At 37.0% G+C, this 27,378-nt stretch overlaps 2 protein-coding genes and 1 long non-coding RNA gene across 3 annotated transcripts in view; 2 read left to right on the top strand and 1 right to left on the bottom strand.

The window, feature by feature from the left end:
• LOC137090506 (uncharacterized) overlaps positions 1 to 27,378 on the bottom strand; it is a 178,209-nt gene that overhangs the window by 142,026 nt on the left and 8,805 nt on the right. The window lies entirely within an intron of this gene.
• On the top strand, positions 1,638 to 2,586 carry LOC137090502 (G-protein coupled receptor 4-like). Its single transcript, XM_067454463.1, has one exon. It carries the CDS (start codon positions 1,638 to 1,640, stop codon positions 2,583 to 2,585), a length of 948 nt encoding a protein of 315 aa, XP_067310564.1. The 3' UTR covers position 2,586.
• LOC137090501 (psychosine receptor-like) lies at positions 11,090 to 17,058 on the top strand. Its single transcript, XM_067454462.1, has 2 exons — positions 11,090 to 11,201; positions 14,627 to 17,058. Exon 2 carries the CDS (start codon positions 14,637 to 14,639, stop codon positions 15,657 to 15,659), a length of 1,023 nt encoding a protein of 340 aa, XP_067310563.1. The 5' UTR covers positions 11,090 to 11,201; positions 14,627 to 14,636; the 3' UTR covers positions 15,660 to 17,058.

Raw genomic sequence — 27,378 nt, 5'->3', positions numbered from 1 at the left:
GAATGAGTGAATGAATTAATTAATTAATGGGTGAATGAATGAACGAATGAATGAATGAATGAATGAATGAATGAATGTTAGGCAATATGTAAAACGCTTTGGTGGCCATGGCTTTGTTGAAAGCGCTATATAAATGCAGTCCATTTATTAATTTCTTATTTAATACAATAAGGTTAAAAAAAAACTGAAGTCAATATAGATTAATCCATATTAAACTTACAAAAGCTATTCAGGCCAGTGCTTTTCTTTTGTTGTTTTAATAAATGCACAGATGCAATATACCATTACTATGTTATATACTGATACAATATACCGTTAATACCGCTAAAATGCACGGTGTTATCGGTATGACATCGGAATCAGCAGAATAAAACATTATTTTATTCTCTATAAAACATTTAAATAAAACATTTAAATTTAAAAATCAGCCAAAGAAAAAATGATGCTGATGTGATACGTGTTGATATGCGTCTGCAATAACTCCCGTGTGCAAGGAGTGCTATAGCGATAAGATCACGTCAGCAGTGAGAACACTCATGAAGTGAAAACAAGCAAATACATTGCATGTATGATGATTTTTATTGATAGTTTTTAAAGGCTGCCTTGAATTTGTGAATGTGCATCCAAAAGGACGTGACCGTCAACAGTGTTGACTCTAACTCCAGATTCCTCAGATCTCAATTCAATCGAGCATCTGTGGGATGTGCTGAACAAACAAGTCCGATCCATGGAGGCCCCACCTCGCAACTTACAGGACTTAAAGGATCTGCTGCTAACATCTTGGTGTTAGATACCACAGCAAACCTTCAGGGGTCTAGTGGAGTCCATGCCTCGACGGGTCAGCAAAAGGGGGACCAACACAATATTAAATATATATTTATATACAGAGAATAAGTTGTCTTACAGTTCTTTCTATCACTACCCATACATTTAAATGCATTTTAAACAATTTAATAAATTATATTGTATAGTATTATAACTAGGTGTGCTTAATATAGTTACTTCCCATACATTTAAGGAATTGAAAGACTAAATAGAGAGAGAGAGAGAGAGAGAGAGAGAGAGAGAGAGAGAGAGAGAGAGAGAGAGAGAGAGAGAGAGAGAGAGAGAGAAAGAGAGATAGATAGATAGATAGATAGATAGATAGATAGATAGATAGATAGATAGATAGATAGATAGATAGATAGATAGATAGATAGATAGATAGATAGATAGATAGATAGATAGATAGATAGATAGATAGATAGATAGATAGATAGATAGATAGATAGATAGAGAAATTGCTTTCTTGCAGTCCTTTCTATCTCTACCATACATTTAAATGCAATATTAATAATTTAATAAATTCTATTGTATTGCATTATAATAATAAAAGCATCTTTAAGAAAACTGGGTGTGCTTAATATAGTTACTTCCCATACATTTTAGGAGTTGAAAGACTAAATATACTAAACATATAAATAACAATAATACAAATTACACATGAACCCAATATTCCCAGGAGCTTTTGTATCCTGGAAAACTCTTTCTGAATCAGAATTTGCATGGCTTATCTTTTCCCCGAAGGCAAAGGCAACACCTACTCACATCATTATATGTTGAGCGGATGAGCGCTGCATTCAGCGTCGGCGTTCACCATGGACAACAACGCTTCTGTGAACCAGACTAACTGCACACATGGAGACGCGGTGGAGCGGTACATGTACCCGACGGCTTACTCGCTGTTCTTCATTGTTGGATTTCCAGCAAACTGTCTGTCTCTGTACGTGGCCTGCGTTCTGGTGCGGAAGGGCAATAATCTGGCGGTTTATCTGATTAGTTTGTCTGTCGGAGATCTGCTGTATATTCTAACTCTGCCCGTTTGGATCATGATGGCACTGGGGCAGGAGGTGAATGACAGTCTGTGCAGTGTTATTGCGGTGGTCATGTTCAACAGCTTCTACGTGGGCTCGGGGTTTCTGTGCTGCATCTCCGTGGACCGATATTTAGCCATCGTGTTTCCGCTGCATTTCGGACGGGTGCGAGAAACCAGAACCGCCGTGCAGGTGAGCGCCGTCGTATGGCTGATGGAGATCATCATTCATCTCAGTCTTCTGGCCTACAAGGATGCAATCAGGAACTTTTCTGCCTTTCAAATGTGCAAGGAGCCGATGATTATGAGCAACACCTTCGCCGTCGTGGCCATAACACGTGCCGTCCTGGGGTTTCTCGTTCCTGTGCTCATTATGACCTTCTGCTTCATGGAGATCATCAGGGCGCTGAAGAAAAGCACATCCACGGTGGTCAGCGAACGGAGGAAGATATGCTTCCTGCTCCTGTTTCTTCTCTTCACCTATTTAGTGGCTTTTACCCCATTTCAGGTGGTGATGTTCCTCCGAGGACTGCTAGAGCCCGGACACTGCAGCGCTGCGCAAAATCTGAGAGACTTTTACATGGTGTTCGTGGCCACAACGACAATAAACAGTGTTTTAGACCCCATCATATACTGTCTCATAAGTGAAAGTGCCAAAATTGAGATGAAAAACCTTTTTACGTGCTTTGGGAAACAGGTGAACAAGATTTATTCATCTGTGGTGAAACCCTGAGTTTATTATAACACTGGAAGGCAGCAAATATACTGTATTTTAATAAGGGATGCACAATATATTGGCTCCCATATTAAGGGTTTGAACCTACACTGGTCTCATGGTTCGGTTTGATTACGATTATCATGCCATCGATTCATTTCAACTCGATATTCACAGCATCCTCATGTATACAATTTTGTCAATAAATACCAGCAGTCAGATATATGAACTGAAGCTTTATTTTTAACTGCTCAAAGAAAATATGCTTCTTGAATGTATCAGACAAAACTCAAGTCTGGGCACAGAAGACAACATTTAGAACAAATACACAAAAGGAGAAACTAAAAGCCACTTCCGGAGGTGGTCTGGGCCGCATTACAGTCACAACTAAAGTCTAAATGCATCTGGATTTTGAAACCACATATGTATATTTTACTCATCCCAAGAATGCTAAAAAAATGTGTGAGCGTGTTATAGAGGTTATGTCATGTTATAGCCAAGCGGCAACCTCTCTCAGTTTCTCTTGAAGCCAATATGGAAGTGACTTAAACTGCAATGCATCGATGAAGGTCTTAGGGTGAACAATTAATCTGTTAAATTAATACGCAGAAGAAAAGAAAAAAAAAATAGTTGCGGTAATCTTTAATCAAAATCCCAACCCTGACAACCTTGTCGGCAAGCGTGCTGGAATAAACGATCTTTGCCGGTGTTGTAAAAAAAAGATTTTAAGGATACACAGTTACCAACATGATCCTCATTTCAGAGAGAAATAGTGACAGTGAATGCATACAAACAAGTAGCCTAGAAATCTAGACGCCCCCTAGCGGCAGCTAATTTAATTTGCTCGCAAGTGTCGTCTAGGAACTCTCAATACCCTTCTGAGCTGTGTTCCTCAAAATCTGGACAGGCCAATCACATCGTGTATAGAGTCGGTGGGTGGGGCCATAATGACGACGGCCGAGTTGCGTTTGCGTGCTTCTAGTAAACACAGAAACTGGTGAACGGCGGCGGTCTTTTGAATCAGCTTTGACCGCGACTCTGGAAGACTTGGAGTTGAGCTTTTCTCTGAGAAAAGAACAAAGAACGGCACTGAAGTCATTCTTAAAAAGGGAAGATGTGTTCAGAGTTTAGCCGACCGGATACGGCGAATGTTTAATCAGTCAGCGAGCTTTGCTTCACCTTCGTTGCTCTGGTTGGTGTAGCGCTATCCTATCGCGTGCAGAGGGAGTTTGAAAGACAACCGTTTATCCGCCCCTCGGATTGAGCTGTCAATGGTGAGTTTCCAGACCAAACATCTTGATGTGGGTCTGACTTGTCAGGCTAACAAACAAGGATTAGAACAAATCCAACCCAAGCGCCTTTGATGACGTGATGATTACGTTACTGTTGATCATCTGTCCATCATCGTCTAAAGCCCGCCCTGATGATTTCAATGGTCCGAACAGTTTCTGTTCAGGTATAATTGACCCTTCGCTAAGCACCGCCTTCCTTAGTTACTGTTGCTACGCCTGCAAGCTTTCGCGTCCAGCACGTCTATTACAGTATGCACCGGTGTCAGACATCCAAGGAGATGTGAAATATCTGAGAGAACAAGACAAAAGGGACTGCAGTATTCATGACATAGTCATGACATCCTATGCAACCGATCAGAGAATAATTGAATTAAAATTTAAGCTAAAGCCTATAGTCCCAGCGCAATCAGCAGCCGCTTCATACGTATGTTCATGCACCGCAGGATAAGTGAAATTAGAAAATAATCAAATAATCAATAAATCTTATGGAATAAACCAGGGGTGTCGAACTCAGTTCCTGGAGGGCCACAGCCCTACAGAGTTTAGCTCCAACTCTGTTTTAACACGCATACCTCTATTTTTAAATAAGCCTGAAGGACTTGATTAGCTGGATCAGGTGTGTTTAATTAGGGTTGAATCTAAACTCTGCAGGGCTGTGGCCCTCCAGGAACTGATACTACGCTTAGTAACGTGCATCCCATCACCGTTTATCTGCCCTGTCAATCATTGTCAGATTCGTCACAGTTCAAATCCTCCACATTCAGTTTAATCTCCTACTGTATCGGAGAGAAATGTAGCCGCTCGTTGATCTGTCATGTGTGTGTCTTTAACGCAAAGACTCTCCTCATGTGTTTGCAGTTTAAATATAATGATGCATTTAAAAGTTAATGGCCAAACGTGTCATTACAAAAGTTCACAATGCTGCTGCATGTGAAATATAATGTGGACAACACTGAATAAATATATTTTTGTCAGGTAAAATATTGATAGTTGGTCACTCAAACCCCTTTATCTAAACTTCTCTACTTAACCGTCGAACTCGCACATCCGTCATGTTTGTAGTTTTTTGACGCTTTTTATCCGCGTTTGTAGTTCTAATCGAATCCTCGTCCAACTCGCAATGGGTTGTGGGCAATATCAGCCGTTAGAGTACCTATCGATCCATACTGTGAATTCGGACCGGACATAGTAAACCATCCGGGAATCTTTGGAATACTCTTTTCAACATACTACGATTTGGGACATACTAATTCTATTTTTCGAATACTATTTAGGATGGATAGTATGCCAATTGGGATGCAGGGTGAGTTTGACACATAAACAAAGTTAGCCTGGACACTTGATTCTCCCGCTTATATTTAGCGTGCTGGCTAACGTTACTGCTAACACGTTGTGTGTCTAACCCACGCCTTAGACCTGGCAAGAGCCAGAGATACTGACCTGAACGTTACATCAAAACCACAGTTACTGAAATACAGCCTTATGACAGAAAGTCACTCTCTCAAACATGTGTTTTATTAATTTTATAAACACAACCACTGCAACAATCCTTATGATGAAGGTCTTAAATTGCACTAAATTACATTAAATTTGTCTAAACAAACTACAATACAAAACTAATAAATAAAGCTACAAGCCAGTCCTTTTTATAGTCAATATACTGCATCATATGTAATAATTTGCATCATTCAAAAAAAAAAAATGTATTTTTTTTTTCAGTTCGTTGGAGCAAACATAGTTGTTTTTGTTAATCCTGTTGACATTTAATAATAATAATAATAATAATAATAATAATAATAGATTTTATTTAAGTTGTGAATGGGGCCTCACACACTGCTTGATTCACGCCTGGCATTTCTTACCTTGGGTTTTACATTTGGGGAAGGAAAATAATTCCATCCTCCATCCAAATTTTTAGGATAGGTATCAGATTTGCACAATCCATACGTACGTAAGTTCGCATCGGCATGTTTCCCTCGCTCAAAAGCTTGACAGACCTTCTGCGCCTAGTTACGGTTGCTAAGCCATGATTGCGGTTTTCGGGCGTGGCGTAGCAAAGGGTCAATTACTCCTCTGTGGAGTCTAGTCTAGCCTGAACTGCCCGAGCTCTAAACTATCAATCAGACGACAGAAGGCATGTAGTGTATTGTGTGCAACAGGTTTGAAAGTTGAACATTTAGAGGCTTCAGAAATTAGTGTATCAAATATGATAACTCTTAAGGCTTCTGGTTATATTTGTCGACAAATATAAAACGTGCATACGTGTGCACTGTTAAGAAGTTGGATATAGTCATAGTTACAGTTACAGTCATACAGTGCTGTATTTCTGTGCATTTGTTTGGTGTGTGTGTGTGTGTGTGTGTGTGTGTGTGTGTGTGTGTGTGTGTGTGTGTGTGTGTGTGTGTGTGTGTGTGTATATGTTTTTCTAGCATGGTGGGGACTTCAACCTGAATGCACACAGACTCATGGGGACTCCTGTCACTGTGGGGAACTAAATTGAGGTCCCAATCGGTACAAAAGCTTATAAATCATACATAATGCGTTATTTTGAAAATGTAAAAATGCAGAAAGTTTTCTGTGATGGGTAGGTTTAGGGGTAGGGGCAGTGTAGGAGGATAGAAAATATGGTTTGTACAGCATAAAAACCATTACGCCTATGGTGAGTCCTCAGAAAGACAGCTCACCAGACGCGTGCGCGTGTGTGTGTGTGCGCGCGCGTGCGTGCGTGCGTGCGTGCGAGCGCGTATTTTCCCAGAAATGAAAAGACATCAGTGAATTAGATCATATCTATTGTACAGCAGGCAAACAATCTATCAAAACATTGTCTGAGAGAAATGTTTGACTCCACAAGTTTTATTTTATCTGATCTTGTTTTTTGTTGTTGTTGTTTTTTAATTAGTTTGGACTCCATTATTATGGTTACATTTAATTTAGTAATCAAAAAGCATGTCTAATTAATTGAAGTCATAAAACTTAAACAATTTATTAAATTATTTCTGTTTTAAGTTTAATTAAATTCATAAAAACCAAACAAAGAGTGCTCCAAAACAGAGCTTTACTATTAAAATTGAAAATAGATTGACTAGGTTTTTAATAAGAATGAATTGTTATTATGATTATTATTGTTGTTTTTATTTAAGTTTTATTTTGGTACATCAGATTAATGAAACAAAATTACAGGTTAATTTCAATGAAAATTAAAGTAAAAATGCATCATGTTTTATTTTATTTCAGTTAACATTTACATATTTCAAGTAAAGAGATTTTTTATGGTTTTAGTTATTTCAACTATATACTAAATCTGATTTAAAAATAAATAAATAAAAAATAATAATATGCCTCAAATAATGTTTGTAGTTGTTCCTTCCGGTGACAAGCATCCCAGACAGAAGCTACACTAGTGTTTTAAAATTAAATGGAAATTAAATTAAATTACATACAGTTTGTGTAACCAAATAATAACTTGATGGAAACTGGACACACTACGTAGTAGACACTATGAATTTTATTAATTCGTAGTGTTCAATTCATTGATTGCAAACTCAAAAAGATATGAAGCCCGAGCCTGTAGGTCACAAAACAGTGATCCACATTTCAAATCCTGAACGTGGCGCTGCTGTGCGATCTACTGGCTCGTGCATTTATTTACCAATATACTTTTGAAGCTTAATAATATCATTAGGCAGTATTGCGATTTATTTTTTCATCCCCAAAATATAAGATGCCTTTAATGATCATTAAGATGTTTGTTATACCATTTAAGGCATTGAAGACTTTTTTAAGAAAACTGATCCGCAGGGATTTTTTATCTGCACGTGCTCCAAAATACATTTTACACTTCACACACATCTATTTACAGTCGCAAATGCGAGTGAAATAGTTGCACTGTGTACAACAGTAACATATTTCTGTCATTTCTTCAAGTTAAATGGGACTTTTGGGTTGCTGTGAAGACCTTTAAGTGTCTGTGTGTTTATGATATGATGATAGTTTCTAAAATGAAAAAAAAAAATTCTTAAATGCTGGACTTGATTCTTAAAATTCTTAAAAGTCCTCATATAGTGAGACGGAAGAGGCCACGAGTGTAATGTGTGCTTCTGTGTGTGTGTGTGTGTGTGTGTGTGTGTGTGTGTGTGTGTGTGTGTGTGTGTGTGTGTGTGTGTGTGTGTGTGTGTGTGTGTGTGTGTGTGTGTGAGCCTGTTTATGTGGTTTATGAGGACACAAATTTGCACAACTACATGGGTATTACACTGGTATTACACTATAAATGTGGTTTATGAGGACATATCAAATGTCCTCATAATTCAAATGGCCTTAAAAACACACTAAATGATGTTTTTTTGATAAAATAAAAATGCAGAATGTTTCCAGTGTTGGGTAGGTTTAGGGGTAGGGGCAGTGTAAGGGGATAGAAAATACGGTTTGTACAGTATAAAAACCATTACGCCTATGGAGAGTCCCTGTAAACCACATAGACCAACATGTGTGTGTGTGTGTGTGTGTGTGTGTGTGTGTGTGTGTGTGTGTGTGTGTGTGTGTGTGTGTGTGTGTGTGTGTGTGTGTGTGTGTGTGTGTGTGTGTGTGTGTGTGTGTGTGTGTGTGTGTGTGTGTGTGTGTGAGAGTGTGGGTGTGTGGGTGGGTGGGTGGGTGTGAGTGTGGGTGTGAGTGTGGGCGTGAGTGTGGGCGTGAGTGTGTGTGTGTGTGGGTGTGAGTGTGGGTGTGTGTGGTAAAACATTGATTGATCATTATCAAAACTTACAGTAAACTGAGAATAACAACGTATTTATACAGCAGGGGTCAGCAAGTATATTTGGCCACAAGCCAAAAAAAATCTCCAGAATATAGTCAAGGGATAATTTTAGAAATAAATTGATGAAAAATACAACTAGAATTGCCTGACATAATGTTACAGTGTCTTTTGTAACTAGTAGTGAGCAGTAGTGACACCTAACCTGGCGAGTGTCTTTATTCACCAACTTGCAACACAGACCGCTAATGTGTGGGAGACGCGGAACGGAATGGATAAAAATAACTCAAAAAATAAAAGAGGACTTGAATAGGCCCATTAATGGCAGACTGACAGCCATTTGAGTCATGTTCTTAACAAACTATGTTTTATTATTTCCTCTTTCCATATTGTGAATAATAAATGTGTATTTTAACTAGCTTGTTACACAATGGAGCCTAACTTATTGTAGTAATTATTTGACATGGCATACTTTTACACTCTTCCTTCACTAAACTGCAGTTTTAAATTGTTTGTGTGCTGGAGGTACATGATTACATCTCATGCAGTGATGTTAACATTTAAGCTAGCCGGTGAGAGAAAATGGCACTATAAGAGTCTAAAGAGGAAAGTCGACAGTGAAAATAAGGCATACGAAGAAGAATGGAAAGACAACTGCGTTCATCCTACCTGGTTTTATAAATGCAAAGCTGGTGTGTCTTATCTTCAACGAAGTTGCGGCTGTTTGTAAAGAATATAATATCAGACGGCACCACGAGACGAAGCGTGGCACCCTTTTTTTTGCTGGCTGTCTTCTCAATATTTTTGATTTTTAAAGAGAAGCTGAATTATTATTGTTCATGACATGTTGGTGCTGAAGCTCCGTGTTATAGGCAAACGTTTCAATGGTTCACAGTTCGTTTTATCATACCACACATTTCATGACGGCTCTTTTAGAGGCGTGTCTGGCGATCCATTCCGCTATTGAAAGTCTTTCAGAACTTTTCAAATAAAAACCTCTAAATTCATCCCAAAATAAAATAATGCTGCAAAAACACTCTGGTACTTTTTTGAGCAACTGTTGTTGTAATTTAATAAAACGCACTGCCCGCTCTAAACAGTGCTCAAAATTGGGTCTTTCCGCATGAAGGCAGGGCCGTACCCACCATTGAGGTCCCCGAGGTCCGGACCTCGGTAATTCTCCGAGGTGTACATAATAGAAGTTGCAAAATAATAGCCTATAAAGGCCGCGTGTACAAACAGGTGTTCTCGCCTCGCCCGGTGTATGCTTTAAATTGTTTCTAATGGATCCGCCGCACTTTTCAATAGTGCCAACAGCTGGCAGGTTTTGTCCATTTTTACGCGTTGAGCGTCCCCAGTTCAACTTTGGGTGAACATCAATGTCCAATCACAGTGGAGGAGAGGCGGGACAAATGCCACAACCACCAACCAGCGCTTCGAACAACGACTGATGTTTGACATCACAACACCGCAAGAGCGCTTAATAATCAGGGATGCAAACTAATAAAGTTTTCTTTACCTGGTTTTCTTGGAAGCCTTCAGTAAATTTACATTTACAACTTTGTTTTTACCGATACAGACGAAAATAAAAAGACTGCTTCAAACAAAGCTCAGCTTTGAAAAGAGAAAAGATACAGGGCAAGAGAAGGAGACTGGGGAAAAAAGAAAGAGCGAAGATGATGGCGATGAGACAGAAAGAGCAGGTAGCCCACTGTGCTCAGAATAGAAAAAGCATTAGCCTACAATATATTCCTATTTGCTACACATAATGTGATTCTGGTCTGTGAAATCCAGGCTAAACTCTCATCATCTAATATTGAGATTAGGAGAATCACATTTTGATTTCACTCATTGGTTATATTTTCACACTGATTTCTATCTTTGACATGATCTTACTCATTCAACATTAAATATATCAAGGTTATATGTTCAAATAATGGTTTTTAAATAATGTAAATCAAAAAAATTTACTTTAGCTAGGTTTTCAAAGACGGAGTCACACATATGTCGTCTTTGGCACGATTTAACAACAAAACTGATTTTCTGATTTTCTAATTTGGAGTCAATTTTTTTGCAACATTTAACCAGATTCTCATTTATAAAAATCTGTTGTCTTCTTAAAATAATTTATACTGCACACTTTTTTGGTTTTTAAAGCTACAGTTAGCTGATTCTTTGATTTTCTTATGTCTTAAAATGCATATGTAAAGGAGGGAAATGTTTTTTTTTTCAAACCCTCCAAAATTCATATTTGGACCTCGGTATTTAGAATATCCTGGGTACGGCCCTGCATGAAGGTCTAACCATCTAACTCTCTAGTCTAATGAGTACTCGAAGTTGCCAACCACTGGTATACAGAAAACAAATATGACAGTTTCAGGAAGGCAGGATGCTAATAATGTCACTTCTTAAATGTGTTTTGTGGTTTCTGCTGACTGGAGTTAAAGTAACACCAAACGAGGAAGTGATGTTTGTCACTCTTGCTTCCTCTCATGTGAAGGTGATTGGTGCAATGTGCAGTTCCTTCGATTATATTTTTGCAAATCTTTTATATTTTGTCATCTAAAAACAGATTTGTGGATTGCTGCACTTATGGTGAGTAGATCTGATCTAATATATTCAGCACATGGGCTTTTGAAGCAGTTAAACCCATTTTAAAGGTTTGGTTGATTCCTAGTGAAGCTATTGTATAATTCCCCTTTTTTAGTGATTGAGAAATCTGCTTAAAAGAGACAAGTCACGCAAAACTGAGTATTCATTCTGTGTCGCTCGTATGACTTTCTTCTGTGGAGCACAAATGCAGATCATGATGTATATTGACGCTGCTCTTATCCATACAGCAAAGCATCATAGAAATGCAGTATAGTCAACCCTCTTCAATTGGAGTAAATCTCTCGCATATGTAACTAAATTACTCTGGGCGACTAAATAATGTCAATCATTAGCCACTGGCAAATAAACCTTTAGATTTTACTCACCAGTGTCTGTGTGTGATAGCGTGGCTAGTTTAACATAGATATATATTCACTCGCTGAACACTTGAGAGTTTTGATCTCTGTCAAGCGATCTGTACTAGAGAACGACCGTTATGGGACCGTTATTAATAGAATTCATTAATGTACACACGTTTAACTAACGAGGCCTATTGAGCGGCAGAATTGGTTTTCAACAAGAATGCTGGCAAAAAACCTACAAACCACATCTACAATGATAAATAGTTTTTACAGATTTTTACAGACTGCCGAAAGCTACAGAAAAGATTTGATCACAGAAATCACAGAAACAATTTGAGGCAGCAAAACCTTGAGTAAAAACCAAATATGTTGAGTTGTACTTTTACATTTCCCCTTTGAAATCATATCTTCCGCGATCATCTTGTCTGTCATATATTATTGTGGTGTGACAAGCAGCGGGGCGAGGGACCGCGAGAGCGGGCCGGTGATTAGTGTAGATGAGTGCCAGCTGCATGGCACACCGGTCTCGTCTCGCGGTCCCTTGCCCCGCTGCTTGTCACACCACAATCTATTTTTTTTACACAAATGACCACCAGTCCTAAATTCAGTACATAATATGCATTTATTCATTAAGTTTTAATTACACTCTAAAAAATGTGGGTTAAAAACAACCCAAGTTGGGTTGAAAATGGACAAAACTAGCAAATTGGGTTTTACATTACGTGATAAAGGCCTATTACATATCTAATTTGAATATTTAGCAGGAAACAAAAATCCGATCAGTTATCCAGATTGATGCGACCACTTGATGTGAACAAATGTAAACACGCCGTGTCCTGATCGACATGATCGCGTGTTAATGCCAAGTGTCAACGCAGCCGAAATAAGTCACCTCTACAGTAGATTATTTCTGATAACAAGCAAAATAAATAAGTAAATTACATTAGACATCCAGTCTAAATTACATTAGACGCTGCTCTCGTATGCAGTCGAGCTGGATATTTATGACGCATTCAAGGCATTTTTGTGAGATGAACACTCTGTCGACTATCTGTCGAAATCGTTAAAATTTATATCATGTTATCCAAGTGTTTCTACTGAGTAGTGCTCCATACTATCCACTAGCCAGACTGATAAACAAACACAGACCAGAAGTTATTTAACACACGGCTATCATTTGATTCTGGGTGCTTCTGTCCTTATTTAATTTCATTGTATATAAAAGAGCAGCATGAAGAGAGTACTTGGATCATTGGGTAAACTACAATTTTGCATCAACTGTTCAGTTAAAGGACAACTCCGGTGAGAAATGCCCCTAGGGGTAATTAGACATGTGCCGATTTTCGATAATGCGATTTATCACGATAATGAATATGCACGATATTGTTATCGTGGGCACTTTAAAATATCGTAAATAACAATTTATTAACAATTTATAATTTTTTTATAATGCACTCAAGAACACTTTGCCCATCAACCGTATAAATGCTCAACACTGCTGTATTCTGCGTCAAAGGGACGTGCTCAGATATAAACAAGCCCAACGTGTGTTTGCACATGACTGAACCGGTGAAGGAGATGCGCTGCTGAAGTGCCGCTCAGTGACAGCAGAGGGCGCTGATGAACTGCAGAATGCAGCCGGTTACCCCGGAAACCAGCAAACAAACAAAAAAACGCGTGTAGTTTTTAAAACAGCCATTCGTTTTTGTAATCTCAATGTTGTTCATCACAGCACCAAATACTTAATACTTAAAGACTTAATAGGCTATTTATTTTCAAATTTAAACATTTTTATGTTTTAATCTGGACTACAACATGCCCTAATGATTAGAACTGTTCTGATTATTTGTTATTGTTCAGTAAAACTTTGAGACATACGACTTCATTAGTTAACATGTTAATTCATTATTACCAAACTGACAATGAAAAATACTTATAAAGAATTAATCATTCTATGTTAACTTCTTAGTTACTTTTTAATAACATTAAAATCAAAATAACTTTTTTAATGGACCTAAGATAAAACTAACAATGATCAGTATTTCTTAACTAACATTACCAAAAACATTATACTTTCTGTACCAAATGTAGCTGTTGCTCAATCTTAGGTAATGCATTAAATAATGAGACCTTATTGTAATTTGTAAGCCTACCTGTTGTTCTTTATAGCCTAATTCTTTTGCACTTTAATATGTTTGAAAATTGTACTTTTACAGCTCTGAAAAAAATCAAGATACCACTTAACATTGATTTCTCAAGAGGGGTCTCTTTTTTTTTTTTTTTTTTTTTTTTCCAGAGCTGTATATATTTTTGGTGCATTATTGTATTTAAACATTCAGTTATTTTTGTTCTTACAAAAATAGTTCTTAAAGCTGTAGCTACGGCAACACTTTTTTTTTGCAACTTATTTCAATATCGTGATAATATCGTATATCGTGATAAAACTTCATCAATTAATCGCAACATGAAAAAGTGATATCGGCACATGCCTAGGGGTAATTAACAGATGGTTCCCGAGTAGATCGTTCTCTGGGATGCGTTTTCATGAAAATCGAATGTAAAGAGTTTTATCTCTAAAAACAGATTAGCTTATAACGCTTGTCTATGGGGCACAGAGTAAATAAAAGCGTTCGTGGCTCGACTCAACGAGACTGTTTTCCAAGATGGCTGCCGTCTGTAAACGTGTAATGTACTGTCTTTATAAAGTATCTTCGTATTAAAGTACACTTACAAACTTCTCAATGCTTCGGTTAGCATGTAGGGACCCTCATTATGCTGCCGTGTTAGTGTGAGGCTATTTTGAGCCTTGTTAGTGGTATTAACTAGCGATTTAATTTCACTTACTCTATGGCCCATGCACTCACGTTATAAGCTAATCTGTTTTTAGAGATATAACTCTTTACATTTGATTTTCATGAAAACACATCCCAGAGAACGAGCTACTCGGTAAACATATGTTAATTACTCCTAGGTTCGCCAGAGTTGTCCTTTAATAGTTACTATACTAGTGTAAAACTACTACATAATGATATTAATGATGTTTATATCCCTTCTTGTGTAAACCAGCTGCCTTGAGATGAATGTAACGGACCAGAACGATTCTGTGGACTGCTACCCATCTAACCACGAAAAAGAGGTTTTCGTCGCCTTACACTTGACTATGATCCTGATCGGCATCCCGTCCAACATCTTCTTCCTGTTTGTGTCGTATCGGCTCATCCGTCAGAAGAACGAGTTGGGAGTTTACTTGTTTAATCTGGCTCTCTCTGACTTCTTGTTTATCATGTGTTTGCCAGTGTGGATTCAGTTCACTCTCCGTGACTCGTGGATTTACAGCAGGACTGCGTGTGTCGTGTGTGTTTTCCTGCTCTTCACAAACTTCTACACCAGCGCCGTTCTTCTGAGCTGCATTGCTGTGGATCGCTACCTAGCCATCGTTCACCCGCTCCAGTTCTGCGAGTTTCGAAAGCGCAGGATTGCATTCAGTGTGTGCATTGCCGCTTGGATTTTTACACTTGTATTCAATGCGATCACTGTGCATCCAGATGGTGTCTACTATGAGGATGAGGAGTATTCAGTCTGCTTGGATGTATTTCCATTGCCACCTACAAAAAAATGGGTCCAAGTCGCTCGTTTTGTCATAGGTTTCCTGATTCCCGCATTGGTGGTTGGGTTCTGTTATTGGCAGATCTGTTCGGACGTAAAGAAAAACCAAACTCTAGGGTCGATGGAGCGCCGGCATGTGTTCAAGCTTCTAGGAGGCATTTTGCTGACCCTCTATTTGTGTTTCGGGCCAGTGCACATCATGATGGTTTTAAGGGTTTTACTGGAGGAGTGTCCATATCCAAACTGGCTCTTCATCGGACATAAGGCCAGCGTCTTCCTCGCGATGTTCAACTGCCTTGCCGATCCACTCCTGTATGGTTTCACGAGCAGAACGGGTAAAGCCAGCGCTTCAAACATGTTACTCGTCTTCAGGAGAATATGGACGAAAGAGAGGCAAACAGAGGTGGGACAGCAAAACAACCAGATCCTTGAAACTGGGATGGATTTTAATCACAAAAGCCTCATTAACGGCACACCTCAAGTACATGTGTGATTGGAACAAGCTGATTTTTATTTATGATACAGTGTTTTTAAAAGGTTACTTGCCCCAAAAATTTAAATCCTGTCATTAATTCCTCACTCTCATGTGGATCCAAACCTGTAAGACCTCCGTTCATCTTCACAACACAAATGAAGATATTTCTGATGAAATCCGAGAGCTTTCTGACCCCACATGGACAGCAATTTAAAGGAAGTAAAGACATTGTTAAAATAGTCCATGTGACTCCAGTGGTTCAACCTTAATGTTATGAAGCGACGATAATACTTTTTGTGTGCAAAAAACAAACAAAAATAACGACTTTATTCAACCATTTCTTCCTGCCGGGTTTGCCTATCGCCCACACCGGGAGGGACAAGCTAAAAAACACAGAAATATGTTTTTATAAGCTGTTGACCCAACAAAAACAAGTTAAAAAACACAGAAATATGTTTTTATAAGCTGTTGACCCAACAAAAACAAGTTAAAAAACACAGAAATATGTTTTTATAAGCTGTTGACCCAACAAAAACAAGTTAAAAAACACAGAAATACGTTTTTATAAGCTGTTGACCCAACAAAACAAGCTAAAAAACACAGAAATATGTTTTTATAAGCTGTTGACCCAACAAAACAAGCTAAAAAACACAAGAAATATGTTTTTATAAGCTGTTGACCCAACAAAACAAGCTAAAAAACACAGAAATACGTTTTTATAAGCTGTTGACCCAACAAAACAAGCTAAAAAACACAAGAAATATGTTTTTATAAGCTGTTGACCCAACAAAACAAGCTAAAAAACACAGAAATATGTTTTTATAAGCTGTTGACCCAACAAAACAAGCTAAAAAACACAGAAATACGTTTTTATAAGCTGTTGACCCAACAAAACAAGCTAAAAAACACAGAAATACGTTTTTATAAGCTGTTGACCCAACAAAACAAGCTAAAAAACACAAGAAATATGTTTTTATAAGCTGTCAACCCCAAAAAATGAGCGTTTAAGGAGACAAAAGTGGCAATAAGACATGAAGTATCAGCAGGAAGAATGGGTACATTTTGGGCTCCTGACACTCAGTATGCCTACGTGTGCAGTAAACATTTTGTCACTGGTCGGTCAAATATCCAAATATCAGTTTTGTATATTATATTTCCTGTCGCTGATTTATTTCCCCTCCAGTATGTGTAGTTCTCAGTGTAATATAACATGTCGCGCTCTGTCTCAATTGTCTGCATCCACTTTTGTGTCCTTACACGCTCGTTTTTTGAGTCGACAGCTTATAAATACTTCCGGGTTTTTGGTTCTGTGTTTTTTAGCTTGATTGCTGTACACTGTCACATTTCAGCTTTTAGACAATGTTCTGTTTTTAGTTATAAGTCAGAAATCACACAGAGGCCGCTTCCCACAATACAAAGTCATCAAGTGATCTGTGATCAAGGGCTCTCCTATTTTTTTTCACCTTGTGAGAAAAATGTTTTGCTGACCTTTAAAGATGTGTGGAAAAGTGCGGAAAGCAAAACATTGAATAATAATTTTGTCTACATCCATTGCATATCGCACCATTGTGCTTCCTTTACCGGTTAAGAGCGTCTTGGGCTGTTTTACCAGTGTAGTGTAAATGCAAATATCGGATACAGGTCGCTTTTACAAGATGATGTAAATTGGTCGTCAAAAAAATCGGATATAGTCACCAAACTGGAATTGTGCATCAAGACCTGCAGTGTAAATGCGGCCTATGCCGTCTTTCTTCGCACCGTCTAGATTAAGAGACGGAGCAGAGACTGCGCAGTTGTGTTGACCAAGTTTAGCAATTTGGAGAAGAGAAAATTTCAGAATAATGTCTCAGAATTTATTCATAAAGTTGTGTGAACAACACACAGCCTGTTTATTTGCCTGTTTATTGTGATTAAAATCGGCGTACGTCACATAGTTCAATGTGATTTTGGTTACTATGATGATGAGCTTAATTGCATTAGTTTGATCGAAGTATTGTGTACATGAGGTACAGTTTAATTAGTAAAATCCCATTGTAATCGCATTATTAAGGGTGCATGGATGTCTTTACTTCCTTTCTGAGCCTTGAATGTGGTAATTAAATTGTTGTCAATGGAGGGGTCAGTAATCTTTCAGGTTTCATCAAAAATATCTTCATTTGTGTTGTGTAGAATAGATGAACGAAGGTCTTATGGGTTTGACATGCAAGTGAGGAATTAATGACAGAACTTACATTTTTGGGGGAACTAACCCTTTTAAAAACAAACAAAAAAACAAGACTGACACCAAAGAGTGAAAGACATTTAAACACAAGGACTGGTCTGAGCTCTCTGTCATCATCAAGACATCTGGCACTTACAATAAGCCTTGTGTTTTTGAGAAAGGAGAACAGCATTTCCTCAGCACTTCCTGTTCTTTAAAATAACCCAGTGTAGGTACTAAAACACACTTACTAGGAACTACCTGTGAATGTGTAATGTCTACTGTTTTTGTCATATAGCACACACATATACACAGGTCTCAACACTACGGATTTTTTCTGCTGGCCAGTGGTTCATTTTTTACTTGCCCTGCCAAAATTTGTGCTGGCCCATCACAAAAAAAAGTAATAAATGAAATATAGGCCTAGTTGCTTTTGATCCATGTAACCTTAATAAATAAGGTTAACTCCAGAAAACCTAACTCATAATTTTATAAATAATATAATTACGAGCAACAATAGAAATACAACAGAACAAACATAAAAATGAAAAGTTATTTTCACGTTTTTCATGTAGGTGTTAACTAGATTTGCAGGTAGGCTACAGAAATAGTAATCAAATGTAAAATATCGCTGCATAGTCTTCACTGTATAAATATAAATTAACCCTTATTAAATGTTTTCATTTAAGAGCAGCGAAAGGCTCTTTTTCCTCGTCTTTTATTAAAACCATAGACTGTAGAAATAGAGAAAACGCTTCCCTGCCATTGATGAATATTATCCGGATTTCACTGTTTTCACTGTTATACTCTAGGGGGCGCTATGACATCTAAACAAGTACAGAATCTCTTGATCAAAACAAAGAAGCAATAGAAATGAAAACGAGATGCATATGAAAAATAATGCGAATGCGATCATCATCTAGCCTAGAAATCTAGACGCACCCTAGCGGCAGCAAATCTAATCTAGCAACTCTCAATACACTTCTGAGCTGTAAAAACCAAACTCTGGTCAGGCCAATCACATCGTGTATATGTGAGTCGGTGGGCGGGGCTTAACATAGTGACAGCCGAGTTGCGCTTGCGTGCTTCTAGTAAACACAAAAGCTGGTGAACGGCGGTCTTTCAGCTTTGACCGCGACTCTGGTAGACTTGGAGTTGAGCTTTTCTCTGAGAAAAGAACAAAGAGCGGCACTGAAGTCATTCTTAAGAAGGGAAGATGTGTTCTGAGTTTAGCCGGCCGAATACGGCGAATGTTTAATTTATCAACTAGCTCCGCTTCACGTTCTGGTTGGTTGTAGCGCTATCCTATCGCGTGCAGAGGGAGTTTGAAAGACAACCGTTTATCCGCCCCTCAGATTGAGCTGTCAATGGTGAGTTTCCAGACCAAACAACTTGATGTGGCTCTGGCTTGTCAGGCTAATCATCATCAGCAATAAACAGCAACTAAATACTGAATGAGATGTCGCCCCATGATGAGCTATAGTACTGAAGGTTTGATGTGTTGATGGACTCGATCTAACAGCTACTCCATCTGTGTTTTGATCATCGTTCTGAATCTGGATGTAACGTTAGTCTTTTACAAAAACGTGTTTTTTTCTCAGCTTTTTCATGAAACGTACCCACACATTCAAGTGTTGATTATTAAAGAATGTATGACGCTAGAATAAATCAGAAGGTCTGTTCTTTCTTTTGATATATCTTGTGAAAATAAAACTTGACAATGACAAGCGCTGGCATTGACTGGCATATTTCATGTTTACGTTCATTTGAAAGACATAACTGACTGTTTACAATGATACTCGACAATACCGGCAATTTTGTGTGAAAATTTGCGCGCTGTAGTCGCGTGGCGTGGGTGTGCTTAAGCTAGTGTTGCTGCTAGTGGTGCTTCTGCTCACTAAAGCTGCATTTATTTGACCAAAAATACAGTAAAAATGGTAAAATATTGCAAATTAAAAAGCTGTTTTCTATGTGAATTAGGGCTGCATGATTTGGTGAAAATATATAATTGCGATTATTCTGGGTAAAATTGCGATTGCGATTTAAAATGCGATTATTGTTATTATAATTTTTTACACATGAAAAGTGTGTGTATATAACATTTTGTGTTTTTATATTAATGTGACTAATAATAATAATTATGATTATTATTACTGCAAAAAAAAATTTTTTAAATAAGAAATATTACCATTACAATAACATTTTCATAATTACAAATTAAAAAAAAGAGTACGTCAGAATAAATATAACAATATAATACTAATAATTATTATTATTTTTGTAATATTTTACAGAAAACTTATTTTACAAAAGAAAAACAAACTGCTGGGTTACCTATTAATATGCAGACAGCCTATGACTAAAAAAACATTAGAAAGGTCTAAGCCTAAGGAGTTATTCTTAAAGTCTGTCTTTAATATGAAATATGAACCTCTTGTGCATCCACTGTGGGGGAAAAATCTCCTGTACATTGAAGAAAAACATGGATTGTCCAACAAATTTATAATTTTTAAAGTTTATTAAGTTTTTAAATGTATTAAGCATTATTTTCTTATTATTGATTACCCACAAGTTTTTAATTCATACTGAAAGCCAGAGGGCGCCCTCGAGCGGAAAACGCCACATTTGCCTCAGAGAAGTAATTGACGTTAGTTTTCAGGAAATCCACCATGATGTGAAGCTAACGCGGTGTGAACAGAAGACAGAGACGCTTTGATTAAACATGACGACAATAAACACGACTGCAGCAAAATATGGAGTATTTGAGTTCTTCAAGCCGTCAAGGGTATTTTCATAATAATAAAGTGTATTATAATGCAGTGCTGATTGACATAGAATACTATAAAATAACGCATCATCTGCCTCACTCAGATGAGAAGCCACATCAGCTCACACACACTCGACTGAAGATATAAAGTGAGGTAAAACATGTTATTAAACGTTGTCTTTTGTTGAACAGGTTTATGAACGCTTCACTAGTTTGTGAAGATGTTTGACTCGTGTTGCTTTTTCAAACGCACGTTATGAGCGACTCAAACTCGCAGTCTTTCAGACGGAGCAGCGTTTATCACAGAGCAGCTCTTCGCTAACACACTGGGCATTTATTTATTTAATTAAAATCGCAGCCTTTGAGCTTTCATAATCGCACACAAGCCAAATCGCGATTGCGGTTCGATTTTGATTAATCGTGCAGCCCTAATGTGAATATATAGTAAAGTGTAATTTATTCCTGTCTTTAGTGTCACATGATCCTTCAGAAATCATATTCTAATCGTCATCATTCTAATATGAGGATTTGCTAAAAAAAAATTGTTCATATTAAAATTTGTGGACTTTTTTTAAGGATTATTTGATGATTTAAAGGTTCAACTATGAAATACTTAAGGCTTTATTGTCACATTGGATCAGTTTCTTTCATAAATATATAGGCTATCTTTGTGGCAACATTTTGTCCCCATAAAGTAGGGTTTACACACACACACACACACACACACACACACACACACCTCAACAAAATGAGGAAGAGATCATTCAGGAAGTGCCAAAGTGTCTAAAATTAAACAAATGTAAGACTCAGCCTGCATTGATAGAAATGATTCTGTGTGAAGTAAATACGACTGAAAAAAACAAAAGTAATCTTTACATGAAAAAATTAGTTCAGGTAAGATTTGTAAAAAATAATATGAATTCTATTTAAGTACTCAATCCAAGTTTAAAGCATAAATATCAACGACATTAAATTAAGTAAAATCTACTTTTTTAAAACGTTCCCATCATGCACTGGGGTTTGAATCATTAATAAAGTCGATTTATTTGCTGTTTTCCAGCTGTATTTACACTGTTTTATCTTTTCGTTTGATTATTATGTTTGGTAACTTTCAATTTTGTGACATCTGAAGTTTATTTTCTACTCAAAATGACATACTCAAAAACAATCTATCGAATGTTAACGTCATTGTGTATTGTGTATTGAAGTCTCTGTGTTCGGGGGAGCGCTGCATTACTTGAGTTATGTGGTATCTACACTATATCTATTGGTTACTAAGATATTTTTAAGTAAAACATACACTTTAAAAGCGTGGATTAATGCAGTGTTATATTGTTTTAGTAATTTTGTTACATTTACTTAGCTTAGTTAAGTAGATTTTGTTTAGTTCTATATGTGAAAATAAATTTAATTAAGTGATAATTACTAGAGCCAGACTGATTTAACCGGCCATTATTAGCCTATCGCAGATATATCGGCATCGATGTTTATGCCGCAGATATGAACACGTGCCCACCAAGTGGCAACCTCCCCCAGTTTCTGTTGTAGGGTATGTCATTAAAATAATCAAACTAATACATCTATACTTATACATATCCGAATCATGAATCAACACGCTGATTCATAACGGTTTGAAACTTTATAACTATATAAATCATTATTTAGTTGGGGTTTTTTTTGCTACAAAAACTCTTCCCGTCTCTTCATAAATGATTGTAGAGCCGCTGTAGTGAGATGGGCTTTGTAACGACGTCTTTAGTGCCTTTATGGGTCTTGAGAGAGGAAATGACATTGGTGTCAATGAAGGCCTTTCTGAGCCATCGGATTTCAACACTAATATCTTCATCTGTGTGTGAAGATGAGCGGAGGTCTGACGGGTGTCCAACCACAGGAGGAATTAATGACAGAATTTTTATTTTTGGGTGAACTAACCCTGTGAATTACTGTGAAAGATTGTAAATAGTTAATTTATACAATTGTAGTTTTTGGTATTAGGGAAAAATTGCTACTAAATTAAAGAGTATTAAAGATATTAAATTATGTCATTGTGTTTCCTTCTCTTTTTGACTGAAGACAGTGACAGAAATTAGCAAGTTTCCAGTCTTGCTAAAAAAAAAAAACAGTGTGTATTTGGTTAAAACTGTGGTTAACATGAATTAATTTAGGTCTGAATTTTATTACGCCAACGTTGTAATCTGTCTTGCTCTTGTCATATACGTTGCCTTGTCATATAATGTCAACATTTGCAAAATAGAAAGTGATACTCTTATGAAAAAGAAAATGACTCATATTTACACATTCTCTTGGCAGTGAGTCTGTCGTGGTCAGAATAGCTTGGCCGTCCGGTAAACCAAATCATTCATCATCTACTGAAACCTCCACCCACATCCTCCATCTCATTTCCGACAGCATGATCGATCAGGTCAGGTCTGTGCTGATGGGAAACATGATCATGAGGTGTATACCTTATAGTGGACTGTAAATGTGTCCCTGAGTTCACTAGCAGTGCTTTTATCGATGGACGTAAATCAGATTCCTAGTTCCTCTCGGCTCATCCTGCAGGATCAGATGCTCAACTCGCTGTGCCGGCAGACATCTGGGGCTTTGAGATGATTTCAGTAGCCTCTGCCCTCTTGTTGCCCTTATTGAGCTGAAACCCAGTTAAAAACACTTCAGAGACTGTATCGTCCATCAATAAAACTGTCAGACTCCTACACACGCATTAAGACTGAACACTGTAAAATGATTTATAAATACAGATTATTGGAGTACGTCTTACAAGAAAATACTATTTCAGGCTTTCTACTTCAAAATTGCATACTTTATAATTGTTTGTTATATTTACTTGCATTTTCTGAGTGAAAATAGTTCCCTTTTTCCCCCTGTGTAAAACATAATTATTGCAAACGATATATTCAGATAAGGTAACACATTACAATAAGGTCTCAAAAGGTTAAATGGTCCTAAAATAATAGTCACACTTGTATTGTCTGGGGTCAAAAACTATTTGCAATAGAAATAAATGGTAGGCTTATTTAATCTAGTGGAAGCATTTGGTACTGCGCTCAACCAAATCTGACTGTACTGAATGGTTTTAATTTAATTTCATATATATATATATATATATATATATATATATATATATATATATATATATATATATATATATATACATATATATATAAAAAAAAATTTTTTTCTGAACTCCAAACTGAATGTCACAATGGGAAAGAAAGGTGATTTAAGCAATTTTGAGAGTGGCATATAGTTATCTATAATATTAACAAGGAGTGTTACCATTTTTTATTATGATAAATATTATTTAAAAAAAAAAACGTTATCTAAAGTATCTCAGACTCAAAACACAGACGTCCACAGTCATCCTCAAAGACTGTCTGACGCAAAAACCACATGCATATCATCAGATAAACACAACCCTAAATGGTAAAAACAACGTGAAGCAAAGTCAGCGTTCTTCTTGAGTGCAAGTGCCTGTTCTGGCCTATCAGATGCTCTCAAACAAAAAATGACTGAGATCCTGAAGGGCACATTCAGAATAACATATATGAGGATACTACAGAAACAAAGTAGAAGCACAAATGAAAGTATATCTGTATGAACGCACACACACACACACACACACACACAAACACACTAAGCTGTTGTGCAACTAGTCACAGTCTCAGAAAGAATTACTGTGAATTACTGTGAAAGATTGTAAATAGTTAATTTATACAATTGTAGTTTTTGGTATTAGGGAAAAATTGCTACTAAATTAGAATCTATTATTAAATTATCTGACTGTACTGAATGGTTTTAATTTAATTTCATATATACATATATATATATATAAAAAAAAAAAATTCTGAACTCCAAACTGAATGTCACAATGGGAAAGAAAGGTGATTTAAGCAATTTTGAGAGTGGCATATAGTTATCTATAATATTAACAAGGAGTGTTACCATTTTTTATTATGATAAATATTATTAAAAAAAAAAAAAAACAAGAAAAAGTAGAAACTACAGAAACAAAGTAGAAGCACAAATGAAAGTATATCTGTATGCACGCACACACACACACACACACGCACACACACACACACACACACACACACACACTAAGCTGTTGTGCAACTAGTCACAGTCTCAGAAAGTCAAAAGCTTTTAAATCAGTGCAAATAAAAGCAAGTTTAGAAACAGTTTTGGAAACAAGTGATGACGGTGTACATGTTTTAATACGCAAAGTAATATATATTCTTCAAGTAACCACAAAAGGCTCAAATAACATGCAAAAATAGTTAAAACACTTAACATTATAACATAACGATTTACACAAATCAAAGGTCTTCTTCACCATGACGGACGTAAAAAAATTATTAAAATAAAATATTCTAGACAGCATGTTTTCCTAAACGGGTAACTGCCTGACAACAAAATAATATTATAATTGTTTCCAGTTTTATTCATTAAAAAAAAAATGTTTAACTACACTACCAGTCAAACTGCACCTTTTTTCCACATTTTAGAATAAAAGTCACTAAAGCTACATAAAATAACACACAAGTATGAATGGGGAATTACTGTAGTTACTGAAGCATGCGACAAATGAAAACTATATTTCAGCTTCAATATTCTCGCTCTGACTGTTATTAAAAAAAGATGTGTATGGGTGACCCGTTCATAATGAGATTAATAATGTGCATTTAAAAAATAGATGGGGTGAATTTCCATTTAGTGCCAGCTTTAAACACTATTAAATGAATATCATGTATTCTCACACCTGTTGCTGTGCACTATACAGTTTGTCTACGGAAATAGCGTGAGAGCACGTATAAAACCTGGATGCAAAATGAAAAAGGAGGAACTAGATACTCCATGTTTGGCCGCGACTGCTTTTCAGGTGGTTTTATCTGACTCGTGTTCAACAGATGGAGAAAATGTTGACAGAGATTAATAAAATTATGTTGGAATATACAAATGATGTGGTCAATTCAGAAGATCAAGTACAATAAGCCTTTATTATTGTACATTTCAGTAACTTTGTACTTGCTATATATAGTAAGTCTGACATAATGCTACAGAAATAAAACTGTGGTAAACTAATTTATGCACATCTTCAAAATATTTCAATTTGCATTTATGGCATACAACATTAAAGAGTTGTGAAGTCATACAACACCTGATATGGCAAATAACATCTTTACAACTTCTGATTCCTCTTTTAACAATAATGATAAGCATCACTTGTTGCCTTGTATAAAAGCATGTGCTAAATGCATTAATGTAGCCAACTCAATTTACATTTGCTGATGTGATCTGTGAGAATAATTTAATTTTAAGGTACAATATGTAAGATTTTTGGATTCAAATATCCCCCCAAAAAACACTAGAACAATGGTATATGTTTGTTTGTACTTGCATTAGGCCTGCACGATATTGGAAAAAAATTACATTGCGATATTTTTTCCCCCAACGATATATATTGCGATATTGAGAGCCATCAATCCAGGCTAAAGTCAATAATTACCATTCCGTGATATTAATAATTTCACTAATAAGCAAGCTTCATTACAAGTGACAAAAAGAAATGTTGGAAAATATGTGTAAACATGAAACTTAACCTCCAGTAGGAGGCAGACAGTTAGGTGACCGTCTTAACGAGTGAGTCACTGAGTCGTTCATTCAAACGATTCATTCGAACGCTGAATCGTTCACACTTGTTGCTATGAGTGAGACGTGTTACGGTTCTGCTATGAACGATTTTCACTGCTGAAATAGAACAACAACACTAAATATTGCATCTAAAATGTAAGTGACTAAGTGAATGTTAATTAGTTGTTTATGGAGCTGTCATATGAAATCAGCGTCACAGTCGTGATGGTATTCAGGAAAACTCGAGAGGCTGCACGAGCGTCAACAGCGCGACCTTATTATCATCAGTTCATTATATATTATTATCCACAATCGATGGCCACTTACACTAAATTAATGCACAAACATTCCTGCATTTTGGTGATTCGCTAGTTATTTTTTGTTTTAATCAGGCTTTTGTCCGTCAGTCAAGTAAAATTCTCTTTCACTTGTCCCTTCAAAACACCCACATGTCCCGGACAAGCGTTAATGTCGAGCCCTGCTTTGTATTCATCGTAAAGAGCTTTGTTGTGCCGTTTTAAGTGATCAGACAAATTGGTGGTGTTTTCTTGTTTTGTGGCCACAAGACACTCCATGCAAAGTACCTCTTTTTGTTCAACATCCTCCTTTATGTAGCCAAAATAGTCCCAAAAAGATGATTTCTGGTACGAACCTTTTTTTTTCCCATTCGGATCCTCTACGTCGCGCATTTTAGCAGTGAATGTTTGGCCATGAGCGGTAAGCAGCGGCACAGCGAACCAATCACTGTGCAGGCATGAGGAACGTGCATGTCACTCCAGCAACACACTCGTGTTTACTGTGTGCTTCCTTAAAGGGGGGGTGAAACACTCAGTTTCAGTCAATCTCATGTCAATCTTGAGTACCTATAGAGTAGTATTGCATCCTTCATATCTCCGAAAAGTCTTTAGTTTTATCATATTTATAAAAGAAATATAGGCTGTACCGAGTCTTTCCGGAAAAAACCGAGCGGCTGGAGGCGTATCGTGTGGGCGGAGCTAAAGAATGACAAGCGCGCAAAGCGGTGACGTCCTCAAGCGTGGAGAAACCCATCTATCTCAGCTAATACAGATAATGATCCACAATCAAATCTGAGGGAGAAATAAATTGAACCGGAGAAA

This window comes from Pseudorasbora parva, chromosome 10, assembly GCF_024679245.1.
Source record: "Pseudorasbora parva isolate DD20220531a chromosome 10, ASM2467924v1, whole genome shotgun sequence".
NCBI lineage: Eukaryota > Metazoa > Chordata > Actinopteri > Cypriniformes > Gobionidae > Pseudorasbora > Pseudorasbora parva.
This window is presented reverse-complemented; position numbering and strand designations above follow the sequence as displayed.

Bases quoted from the DNA above. Each gene is read 5' to 3' on its own strand.
- LOC137090501 (XM_067454462.1), top strand. From the start codon at position 14,637: ATGAATGTAACGGACCAGAACGATTCTGTGGACTGCTACCCATCTAAC.
- LOC137090502 (XM_067454463.1), top strand. From the start codon at position 1,638: ATGGACAACAACGCTTCTGTGAACCAGACTAACTGCACACATGGAGAC.